General features: G+C 40.3%; 1 protein-coding gene across 8 annotated transcripts in view; it reads right to left on the bottom strand.

Moving 5' to 3' along the window:
• Positions 1-945: 945 nt before the first annotated feature.
• Positions 946-12,986, bottom strand: part of WNK1 (WNK lysine deficient protein kinase 1) — a 162,762-nt gene continuing 150,721 nt past the window's right edge. For all 8 annotated transcript variants that reach the window (XM_058559098.1, XM_058559090.1, XM_058559093.1 and 5 more), the window contains 5 exons: positions 12,298-12,959; positions 11,436-11,638; positions 9,691-9,885; positions 2,922-3,109; positions 946-2,420 (listed from right to left, as the gene is read on the bottom strand). In XM_058559098.1, coding sequence (XP_058415081.1) covers positions 2,103-2,420; positions 2,922-3,109; positions 9,691-9,885; positions 11,436-11,638; positions 12,298-12,959 — 1,566 coding nt within the window. In that variant the 3' untranslated portion in view covers positions 946-2,102. The remainder of the gene's footprint in view (positions 2,421-2,921; positions 3,110-9,690; positions 9,886-11,435; positions 11,639-12,297; positions 12,960-12,986) is intronic.

Genomic DNA, 12,986 nt, shown 5'->3' with positions numbered 1-12,986 from the left:
CCAAGAATTATAAGCAAAGAATAAATAAGTAAACAATTTTGAAGCAGAGCTTGGAACCCCTGCCCTTTTCATTTCTATCTTCTTAAAACCTTCAGCTGTCATTGGCATCTTGGGGGCGTAGCCTAACTTAATAAAGAAAACAGGACCCGTGAAGGAATGACAGGATAGGACAGCCAACCAGGCTCTTCCTATTGTGGTGATTCCTGGGATGTGCCGTTGAGGTGGGTAAGAGGTTGGAAATGTGTCCATTTCCCAACTCAAGAGTCAAGAGAAGAAGCACCCAAAAAATTAAGAGTCCTAGCTTCCTTCCCCATCTTCAGAGATAACCGAGATCCTAAACATAGCCAATTAGGAGAGTATTTCCTGAAAGCTCAGAAAATAACAGAAGTGCCAACGAGGTCTCACAACTAAATAATACTGGTTGGTTGCAGTTATTAAGGGGAATATTTGTTTATATGAAAATGTGAGAATATCAGTTGCAATTCTAGAAATAAAGGTGGCATAATAGATTATGATCCTGCAACCATTTGGACATTAAACAGGAAATAAGTAGGAATAAGCATTCTTTCCTAAAAAGCCTAATTCAGGTGTGGGTCCACTTTTTCCACAAAATATTGTACCCCAAGCTGAGAAATGCATGGTACATTTGCAACAAGAGGAAAGCAATCCAAACAGTTTTTCTTAGAGCAACTTTCTCCATCTATGACTTTTCCCAATCACGTTTCTCAACTTAAAGTAGCCCCCAACCCCCTTCCCTTTATATTCAGCCATTTCTTCTAGGTCTTGTCTGTTCAAGCCCAGCTCAAATAAGTAAGGCTTATGGTAGCCAATGGCCAGGCATCACATATCTTCAAAACAAGTTTGTTCTCCCACTCTTTAGTCTTTCTTTTTCTCTTACTTATCACACACTACCCTCAATCTTTTAAATTGCCCAATTTTGTTACAACATCCTGCCTCACTGTTCCTGAAACAGAACTTTCTGCTTTCAATCACTGATGTCAACTTAACTTCTCACTCTACTCATCTTCCACCTGCTCTAGACAAAACTGTTGAATGACTTAAGAAAAAATACTCTTTCGATTTCCCTTTGGCATAATCTACTGCTGGGGTCACATGGACCTTGGATTTCCTTCCACATGCCCTTTGCTGATCTGGGGTCTGATGAGAAGTTGATGCTAATGGCAGAAGCAATAGAAGTCCAAGGCACTAAAATATCCAGCAAGCAATACTGGCAGAACAGAAGTATTCAAGTACAGTAATTTATACAATTTTACATTCACATTTATTTATCTAATACAATGGAAATACAAAGGAAAAAGTTAAAGTGTCTCAATAAGTAAAGGACAGAGCTAGCTTTTTTTCAACTTTTTAAACCTTTCATATTTTACTCTTAAAACTACTGTTGTCCAACAACATTTATATATCACAGTGTTTCCACATCAAAACTGATGGCAAAGTTACATGTCCGCAGGGAACTTAAGTTTTTTTCCTAATTGCTAATGCTGCAGTCAAAGCTGCTAATATCATTTGCTTAAAGCACTAATGACCTATCATAAGAAAGGGTTGAAACCTCAGTCCCCTGGTGTTTTTCAATGGGTTCTAAAGAGAAAAAAAAAAAGAGAAAGAAAGAAAAAAAAAAAGCAAGTGTAAGGAGAGAGCCCAATAGTTTTTTGTCTTGTGGTTTAGATTCTTGACAGAATAAGGGATTTGCAGTGGGTAACAAAATTAAGAACTCTACCCACTTGAAAATACAGATGGGGTTTGGTTTTCCATTGAGCTCTCGAGTAGCTTTCTAATAAACACAATTCTCTTTCCTAGCCCTCACTGTTATGTATAGATCAACAGGAAAGCATAGTTGGAAGCTGCCCCATCACAAGAAACCTGCTCTTTCCTTCCCACTCCAATAAATGGTGAAGGTAGAGGGAGATTCTCCATTCTGAGGGCTCTAAGCGGTATTAAAAACATTCCTTTCTGGCAAGAAATTACCAGATAAATGCAGCACTAGTAGTTAGTATATAGGCTACTCTTTCCAATCCCCCCTCCCACCCACACTCAGCAGTCCATCTCCTGCCCCCAAATCTACTCAGTTAATGTCTCTAGGTCTAAGTGGTCCGCAGGTTGGAACCTGGGGGGTTGCTGATGGATTTCTGCAAATTGCTGATGTTGAAATTCTGTAAGGAGGCAGTTCCCACAGGTTGGAACTGGCCAAGTGGCTGTGGTGCTGGGCCACCCGTCCCACTCCACTGAGTGCCAAAGGGGGGAGCTGGAAAACCGTACTGCTGCGGAGGGCACATAGACTTGGTGAAGTGACCTAGAGAGGTAGCTGATGCTGCAGAGATGGGGGCAGAGCCACCCAAGTTTGAGGTCATGGAGACGCACAGCTGACCAGGTGCGGAGAACTTCCTTGCCATTCCAGGGCCCTGAAAACAAATGACTATGTGTAAAGTTTGGTATAACACCCATGGGTGTGAAATGGGTGGTACTAAAATATAATTCTAGAACTGGGACTGTTTTACAGAGTATAGCAAAACAAAAACCAAAACAAAACCCTCATAATTATTGGCTCTTTACACTTAGCAAATAGGGGTGGTGATAACTATTCTGATTGGAAGTGGGCAGTGTCATGTGTATGTGTGTGTATGTGCATGCAGTTCAGGGTGCTGAAGGAAAACAGAAAAAAAACTGAGTTGACCAATAGGGACCTAGGGATTCAGGGAATGAAAAATAAAAGTGTACCTGAGTGATTTTTGTCTTGTTTGTCTAAAAGTGTTAAAATTCATGAGCTACTAAAGAAGGTCATGGGATGAAATGTTAATTCATAATTAATGTTAATTAATTTAGTTTATATTGTCTCTGATTCAGATATATGTGCTAAGTGATACTCTGATAGATCAGGAACATGGCAAAAAGGGAAGCCTCACCTCATAATTCATGTGTCCTTTGCTTCCTCTCCTGCCTGAAAGAGTCATAGCATCCCGGGCCCAATTGTCTACCAACTTGTGCAGGTCATCTGTGAATGTGCCCTTCCTGCTTGATGTCATGGCAGGAGGCTGAGCTTGGGTGGCTTGGCTGTTCACTGTTCCCCCGACGGTATTTGTGCTGCTGGTCCCTAGAGTTAGAAGAAGGAACAGAAGACAATCCATTAAAAGGAGCTTGGGTTATAATTTCAAGAAGAGGAAAAACTTCACAGGATGATGAATGGCAAGCCACAGAATGGGGAGAGGATGAATTGGGAAGCCATGCAAGAAAGGAAGGTTCCAAGGTCTTATTTAACCAAATGTTTTTGCCTAACAGGGTAATGAAAACAGATTTTCTTCAGGAGTTGCAGATCAGGCTAAACAACTCAGGATGATGGTAGGCACAAAGGGTAGGGACCTCTTTCAGCCCATTCACATAGCATCAGAGTACTGAAACTTACTGCAAGTACTCTATTTCCAGCATCACATTGATGAGAGAGGTCTGGTATGGTCAATGAGGCTACTTGCTCTAGAAAATTGCAGAATGCAGGGCAAAGGAAGAAGACTTCTTGAGTACGGAGGCAGGGTTAAAGTAGGACTTAAAGGAATGCAAGGATAGGTGCTTGGCCCAGGAAAAGATGGGGTTCCCAATCCACGTGGACACTGCCACAGATTTTAGCCATTCTTTAATAAAAAGAGGTAATAGGAGAAATAGCATGCTCTGTTCAAAAAACTTTTTCACCTGGACCCATAAACATGAATTTGTAAACATAAACTTGGGAGGAATTAAGGCTTCAACCTCTCCCAATTTCCTATGAGTAAACAACCAAGATTACTCATGAGGAAGGTTCTCTATGGTGTGCCTGAATCTTTCAACTCCAGGAAGACATGGAGATGACCTCAGTTTCAACTGGTTCAAGGATTCTAACCCCCTTTCCCTCCTCTTCCCAGAAGAGCAAGCACTTTCATGTGGAAGCAACAGGAACATTCAGCTGAGGTAGGGGTGCAAAGGGGAGGAGGAAGCTCTGAGGTTGTGATATAGGAATTCTATTTCTATGGTTTGATGAGAAAGAAAGGAGTCTGTGTCCTGCCTGATTTCGGCTCTGCTGGAGGGCACACTGAAGATTATTCGAAGAGGCAAGTTTTAGGGAAGAGGGAAAGAAGAGTCATGGTCTTGTTTTTTTTCCCTCGCCCCCCACTTTCTTACCAGATATCACACTTGCTGCAGAATAAACAAAAGCTACTAAAGTAAGTTGTGAGCCACTAGGCCTTAAGATATCCAAGTAATGCTGGGGGCTAAATAAATGCATAGATTTTCCTGTTTTCAAGCTCAAAGCAGCACCAGAGCACAGCAGCATACCTGAAGCAACTCTGCCATTTAAAAGCCCTTTGTAATCCATCACTGCTCTCAAGTCAAGTTTATAACCTACCACCCAGGGAATGGCACACACAAGCATGTCTGTACTGGAGTGACAGCTAATTCTGAGGTGAAGCTGCAGAGTGAGGAAAGTCACATGCTTCTTACCACCATGGCAAGACATGGAACTACTGCAGTGTGTATTAGCTCACTTCTTAGTGCCTGCTGGAGCCACTAGGGGATTGCTATTGCACATACAGTGTGAAGAAGAGTAAGTTCCCCTATAGTACAGGAAACCCAAGTGGAAAAGTATAAAAGCACAGGAAACAGCCTTCCTCGAATAGCAAGAGTGAGACGGTGGTGGAGTGGGAAGCGCTGGCAATGATGACGGCAGTCATAACAAAGATGAAATCCAGAATAAGCATATCACATGCACGAGGACTATTATCCTATCTGAATGATTACTGCTTGGTGAGCTTGATGATGAGTGAGACAATCACAACAAAACCCAGAAATAATCACAAGTGAGCAGAGCGGTCAAAAGCCAAATACAAGCAGCTCAGTAGAGGTGGATGCTGCTTCTTCACAAAGAGCTCATGCTAGGAGTCACACCTCTCTAGTCTTTGCTAGTCACCTTTGATACTGTGAGGCCCCTTTATAACCAAATTTCACTTTTCATTTTAATATATATTACACAACACTGGATTCTGAAAGCGGTGTTTATAGAGTGAAGGAGAGTCAATCACACAGTTAACTTGCTTATTCCGGCTTCTGAAAATAGGCTTTCCCATTAAAGAAGGAAGCAAACAAACACATCCCTTTCTGAACAGAAATTAACTCTTGGGAAAAGGTGACTTGACTATAAAAGCTTGGAGAATGGGTAGTACATTTAATCCATTTTAGTAGTAAAGTGTTTAAGAATACTTGAAATACAGACATTTCTGAGAACACTGCTTGCTTTCCAGAGATTATACTAACATTTAAAAGTTCTAAAAAGTAGTGTATGCTTTACCACCAAAAACCCACTTTTGATTTTCTCTTGCCATAATACATTTCCCCCTTCCCCACTCGCAAGCTGTCAGATCCTAGTAACAATAACCTATTATGAACCACAACTTACTGCCCAGCATCTCAAGTATAGAGTTTTCTGGTTGACCCTGTGGGTGGCCTGTTGGGTTGTTGAGCTGTCTGCATCTTAAGGAGAAGCCACCAGTCTAAGAGGCCAAACTCTACAAAGTAGCGTTTCTCTCCTCACCAATCTAGCAGATGTCTCCCACTACAATGTGAGAGTATGGACTTTTGTATGCTTTGATCACTGCTGATTTTCCAATGGGCAGAATGGTGGCTGGCACATATTTCCTGACTAAAGGACTCCCTTTCCTAAAGCAGCCAGGTATCCCTGATCTCTCCATACATACCCATGAGCATCATCAACCCATAACTGTCACAGAGCTAGGTTCACAGGGGGTCATCACTGAGAGCATTTACTACGAGGTGATTTCTTAATCTGAAGGATAGCCAGTGGTCAGCAATTAAGCTCATTAAAGAATATATTAGAAAGGGGTGCAGAACTAGACAAAGAAGTTGGGAATCAGGGAGCTGTGAGGCTTCAGGGTTCAAAGAACTCACAGATAACAGGCTTTGCAATCAAGGACCAAAAGTAACAGAAAAAAAGATAATTACTACAGAGCTGGTTGCAAGGACAGACTTTTTTCACCATCTTCCCTGAAGCACAAAGAAAGAGCAATGTGTTAAAGATAAAGAAACATCAGCATAAAATATTTAGAATCTCCAAACAGCACACAAAGTCCCAGCAAGAGAAAGCAGGAGGGGAGACAGATTGGTAGAACCTGGGAGCCCTTGCCATAGATATTGTTCTATGGGATGTATCTTACTGGCTTGTTAGCCTTACCATGGTTATCTGATGGACTGTGGTACTACCTGGAAGACAGAAGTTGTTTCCATACCCAACATTTGTATCTAAAAGTGTAATGCCCTGCATTAACATTCTAGGATGGGGGAGGAACACCAGTCTCAGGTTTCACTGCTTGAATTTCAAATAACCAAGCAGTCTTTCCAGGGATCCTGTCCCACTTTCTGTTTCTCCTGCTGGGTTGTTAAAAAAGCACCCAATTAAATGCATTAGCAATTCTACTATAGTAGGCTGATAAATAGTACCACTGTTACAATTTTAAGTTAATTTAAATTGGGTAATGTATTTCCACATCCTAGACATACATACTAACCCTTTCCCATCTTGAAAAATCTTTAAAATTATGTGGAAAACAAGCAACTTTTGAACGTAAATAAAGCATTAAGCCAAGCCGTGCTTCCAAACCATTATCTATTTTGAGAGCATAGAATAATGCATCCAAAACTAAGACCCCCATGCCTATTGCACCTGTTTTCTTTCCATATTTGCTTTACATCTGCCTCTTGCGATTTGTTCACCAAGGCTTATGTGATGTATACTCACGTGCTGTCAACAGATGTCAGGTCTCTCATTTTAGACTCAAAATGAAGTGATAAGATTTAATATTTTTAACCAGTTTCATTTGAGCAACAGTGTAATACCACCTACCTTTAAGAGTGTGATGAGAATTTACTGAATTAATTAATTTGAAGTGGTACCTGTCATATTATACTTCACAAAAAAGCCTTGGTTGTCTTTCTTCCTTTATAGACATTTCAGGCTGAATAATACAGGCCTGACATGTCACATTCTACTTCAAGACACTTGTCTCCTATTATCAATGCCTTTTCATCTTTCTAGCTGGACATATAAATTAAGTGCTTATATATGTGTTAAGGTGCTAATATGCTTGGTCCAGCCTAGTCTAATCAGAAGAGCTATTGATCTGAGTACTCAAAAATCACACATGCTTGGAAAACTACTAAATTGGGTAATGCCTTCACCTTATTCTTTGTTAAATAGCCCTGGCCTAGTGATATGTGAGGCCCAAGGACCTCTGAACCACACTCAGAAACAGTGATGGCCTTAGCACATGCATTTATAAAGCACTGCAAAAACCACATCAGAAGTTTGAGGCCTTAACAGAGAAGATCTTTATCCAAAGTGTAATAAAGGTTTTCTACTTGAGCTTTATTTTTAAAATTTTTATTCCAATATATATTTATTGACTACCTACTATGTGCCAGGTAAGCACTGGCTAATCAGAGGGAAATGATGTGTGCTTCCCAAGTGCTACCTGTTTTCGTGTAAATGATCCAATTTGATTTGTACAACAATCCTAGGAGGTAGGTATCATCTTCATTTCACACATGGGGAAGATGGGCCGGAGAGGTTGGGTGACTTGCTAATGAGCCTTGTTCTTAAGAAGAAAGCTGAGAAATTCCAGCAATCATGTTAAAAAAGACCAGTTTCACTTGCAGGTGCTGGGCTTTGGTCTTTAATAGAATAAATGCTTTATCAGAATAACCATACTAAAACCCTTTTTGAACTACTGATTTTGTGGAGTTAGAGGGTAGTGGTGGTGAAAGGATCCAATGAAGAGATTCTAGCATCTTTTCAACTAATAGATGGTTAGGCTTAATTGAGAAGAAAAAAAAGATTCCAACCTATTCTGGAAAAAAAAAAAAGAAAAGAAAAATAGAGTGTAACTTTTACCTGATGCTAGGATCTAAGTGCATCAGTGGTCAAGATGCTATCTGTCTAATGCTAGAGCAAGGGGCAGTACTGAATAAGACTGTGGAGTTCAGTCTTCATTATTTGAAATGACCCAGCAGTCGATATAGCCTTGACACCGTATCTACCCTCTGTCACAAATCTATGAAGAAGCAATTCTACCAGGAAGTTATTTTTTAAGTTTATAGAAACCTATCATTATTTCTACATCTTCTAACATAATTAATATAGAGACCCAAACTTCTGAGGGTAATAGTAGTTCAGCCAAGCCACTGACTAGATGATATACAAAGAGACAAATGAAAATGGACTGCGTGATACATCAGATCCAAGCAGCAGAAAAACAAGGACGAGGAAGGAGTAAAGGTGTTACACACAAAGAGCCAAGCAGGGCGTACTCAGAAATCGGGTCCTCCTGCCACCAGGTTTGAATGTCACCTGCTCAGATGCACAGTTAAACTTCGCATAGCCTGTGAGAGGGGAAAAACAGGGAAGAACAGAGAGAGAAGAGACAGAACACAACTACAAGATGTTAGAAACTTGAGGCTGGAGTGGTGAAACGCACTCAGATGGCACACAGAAGAACAAGATTCTAGGGAAAGGTCAGATATGTAGGACAGGAAATATTAGGCCTCAATTCCCCCTACCTGCAAAATGCTGAAGCTTTTCCCAGTGGGAATAACGTTAGCTAGTTTGCACTCCTACCAACAAGTACATTCATCTTGTGAAGAGATGATCTAATGGTTAATTTCTGTGATATTGTGGCAAAAGCACCTATGCTAGTTATCTACATTTTCTTTCATTCTTTTCTACCCAGACACCCAACTCCTTTCAATTTGTGTTCTAACCTAACGTTACTAGAAGCTTTTTCCTCTATAGGAATGTTTTGAGTGATCATTAATAAACAAAACTATATCTGGAAAGTAGATTATGGATAAAAACCTGAATTGCAGGGCTATTCATCTTAGTATGCTACTCTCAAACTTAGAAGTTGAAAAAGTCTACACCGGCTAAGCAAATGCACTAGCTTTCAGAAACTGCTAAAACTCCTTAGAATTTGGTCCAGGAATTCTCAGTCTAGTACTTTTTTTTTCTTTTTTTGTGAGGAAGATCAGCTCTGAGCTAACATCTGTGCTAATCCTCCTCTTTTTTTTTTTTTGTGCTGAGGAAGACCGGCTCTAAGCTAAGATCTACTGCCAATCCTCCTCCTTTTTTTTTTTTTTCCCCAAAGCCCCAGTAGATAGTTGTATGTCGTAGTTGCACATCCTTCTAGCTGCTGTATGTGGGATGCGGCCTCAGCATTGCCGGAGAAGCGGTGAGTCGGTGCGTGCCAGGGATTCGAACCTGGGCCGCCAGTAGCGGAGTGTGCACACTTAACTGCTAAGTCACGGGGCTGCCCCTCAGTCTAGTATTAAAGCTTAAGTTCCAATCACAAATGAGTCATTTATTTAGTTAAGTCCTCATATAGGCGGCAGATGTAATTTGTTACTGTAATCCCTTGAAGAAAGCTATTTCACCTGATGGGAGCAACAAGCCCACCTAATCTAATCATCACCCAACTTCCTGTTTCAACCCAAAGATCCCTAAATGTGCAATACACAGGCTGTGTTCTGGTCAGCTGGTCTTCCAACCCACCTTAACAATACGTGACTCATCAGGCTTTTGTTCCAGATATGGCAATATCTCCATTTTAATGTTTTTGGAAGATGATGGTTGCTCTGATTTCTTACCTTGACCTGGAGCAGAAAGGCTTGGTACTGAAATGGCACCATCACTGGTGAAGGCTGAATAGAGGTTGTCACTGGAGGGAGATGCCTTAAGGGGCTGTAACAGCTGATTCTGCCCAGTGTCTGGGATGTTGCCAGGAGGGTGGAGGGTCTGCTGGGGGTGCAAGACTGAAGCTGCACTCTGACCAGACAGGTTACCTGCCAAAAGATAAAGCAGCATGAATAAATGTGTACCACCTTCCCAATGCACTTAATAGGCACTGCTCTTATTCCTCCACTTTGTCCCACTGAGTGATTAATAATGGGTCAAAAGCTGTAACTGAAGAAAGAACAAAAGCCTCACTAACAGGAGGGGAAGTGAGGAATCACAGGAGCTTCAGGGCCATAGGATAAACTATCCCAAAAGGTTTTTTAGCTTTAGATAACCTAGATGGTTCACAAGTCTGAGCTGAGTAAGAAGACTAGAACATGCAGTGGATACGAGGGAAGTCCATTGTGCAATTCCATGATGGCTTTTTTTACCCTATTATAAGACACTGAGTTGGATCATGATACAAATAGGTTTGGTAGGCAGTCTCTACTTAGTCTTTCTTGTAAGCATGTGTCAGATCAAGTATAAGAGGTATCAAAAAGTAATGCAGATGACTAGAATAATGTATATTTAAAATTGTTCTTAGTAGGTGGCTTTCAATCGCTAGTCAAGTGTCTTGAAATTGACTAACTTCTCTGTGCCCTAGTAACTAGTGGAACAGAAGTCCACTCAAAAAGTACGTCAAAATTGGGATCAGAATCTAAATTACCTGATATCTCTTATAATCATATCTCTACTAATGGATTGATTCTAATGTGCTAGAGAAAAGGTTTGGGTCTCTGAAAGCTTCCAGAAGATGGAAAGCTGCTATGAAGTTTGCAACTGCTCTCCAACATATTTAAATTAGACCTGGAGAGCAAATATGAGGTTTAAACTTATTTCAATCCTTTTCACTTTTCAACTAATTATCTGTTAACATTACCATAATTTCACCAAAATGTAAAACCTACCATGATTAAAATAGACAAACTATAGTTTATTAACAAGAGATTATGATTTAACTATTTTTTTGATTACAACCACTAGCAAGTTCTTTATTCCAACATAGATGAACGAAATAAAAACTTTAATCAAGGAAATTACCTCTCAAGACATACCCAAATAGCTATATGAAATGTTGTTTTTTGATTACAACCACTAGCAAGTTCTTTATTCCAACATAGATGAACGAAATAAAAACTTTAATCAAGGAAATTACCTCTCAAGACATACCCAAATAGCTATATGAAATTTATACTCATCCAGTTGCAATTATCACCAATTCATTCATTAAAATGAAGAATCTACCTGAACTTTACTAAATAGAGAACAATGTATTTTCTTCCAACTGCCCAAGAGTTTGGTGAAGTGTGAGTTATATGAATTACCAGGCAAAGCTAAATGTTTTATCCTTAGGAACTATAAATGAAGACTACCAGTAGACAGCAATATGGATTACAATGGAATAAGCCATTGTACGCACAGAGTCTACTCCCATACACTCAAAAAGAGGTACTATAAATATGGGGATTAAAGAGGTAAACGAAACAAGATTATTAAGAAAGTCAAACTCCTTTGAAATTTAACAAAAACAGCAAATGTTCAATAGATTATATATAGTTGGAGACAGAAACAAGAGATGGGACAGCCGTGGCTGACCTGGTCCAGGGCTTTTTACCTGAAAGCTGGGGGCTTTTATTCCCCAAGGAACTGCTGCGACTAGATTTGCTGCCTTTGCTTTTAGTGGGTCGCCTTCTTCTCCCTGAAAGGGGGGCAGCTGGAGGAATAATGACAGCAGGGGGAACCTTGCCCAGTTTGGTATACAAAGATTCAATTTCATGCTTCTGGCGACTCTGCAGGTCTTGAATCTCTTTAAGATGTCTATGAAAGATAACCAAACATAATTCTTGTTTGAAAAAGGTGGTTATAATATTTTTGAATTAACATATTCTTTGACCTCCGATTCAAGTATTTACTTACTCATGAATCTTTTCCCTAAATGTACTTAATCTAATTTCCACTACCTTGAGATTCTAGTTTGTCAGTACATCTTGCTGGCCTCCATTATCTAAGCCAAATTCCGACAAGCTCCTAGCCAACAACAAATGATTGCTGATGTGTTAGGAGGAAAAGATACCCTGACTTTAGAGGCTATATGTAGGAGTACTGAATTTGCTACTCTGATCCAGTTTGTTAAATATGACCAAAAAAGCTGTCAACATCATCCATATCTCAGTGCCATTACCAGATTCATTTGGTAGACTAGTAAATAGCTAGGATTAGGTTAATAATGATAATAATACAGTAACACTAATACAAAGGTGCTGAAGGAGTTCTATAACTAGAGATGCCATTGGTTCGTATGAGTACAAGAGACTCAATGAGAACTACATTCAGATAACTAGTTTTTGCATATCACCCTCTCTTTAAAAGAAATGAGATAGAAGCATATTGCAGTGAAAAGAATACTAATCTAGGCACCAGGAGCTGGTCTTAATACAATCGTGTTATTATTCTCTCGCAGGAGAAAATATACTTACTTTTCTCGTAGTCGTCGCAGCTCTAACTTTAAGTCTTCATCTTCAATATCTGACTCATTGTCACTACTCATGTAAGAGGAGTTGAATGAATTACTAAGGCTTTGACTTAGATTTTGGACAGGAAGGCTCTTTGAGCTCAGCTGATGGGGGGAGTGTGGACTACCCGAACCATCATCCGCATCCCTACTTAGGAAGGCAGCCTCCAGGTCAGACGACGGCCCGTTAAGATGAGAAGGCTCCGACAGTTCAGGTTTTTCTTTCTTTGGTATCACAGCAGGAAGAACAGCTTGTTCCAAATCCACAAAAGGAGGAGATGCCATCGATCCCTCTTTCTTTACCTCAGCAATCTTGTCTTCAGTTTTTGATACAGAGAAACGACCTACTTTGTTTGCCGTAGTTGTCACCTGAAAACGTCCAACCTTGGTAGGCTGCCCAGTTTCTGACTTTGCTTCTGAGGCAGGAGTTTTGTGGGCACTATCTGGCATATCCGAAGAGATGCCATGAATGGTTATCCCATTAGGCTCTGGCTTCACCAGGGTACTTTCTGGACTACTACTTGATAGCACTGAGGACTCTGAAGTGCTGGATTCAAAATGAACAGACTTTGCATCTTCTGACTTAATTTTACCCTCTTTCTGGGCATCATCCATTGCAACTGAAACCTGATGGGATGAGACCAAAGTGAGATT

The sequence above is a fragment of the Diceros bicornis genome, chromosome 17 (genome assembly GCF_020826845.1).
Source record: "Diceros bicornis minor isolate mBicDic1 chromosome 17, mDicBic1.mat.cur, whole genome shotgun sequence".
NCBI lineage: Eukaryota > Metazoa > Chordata > Mammalia > Perissodactyla > Rhinocerotidae > Diceros > Diceros bicornis.
The sequence above is the reverse complement of the archived record's forward strand: the minus strand, read 5'-3'. Positions and strand labels throughout refer to the sequence as shown.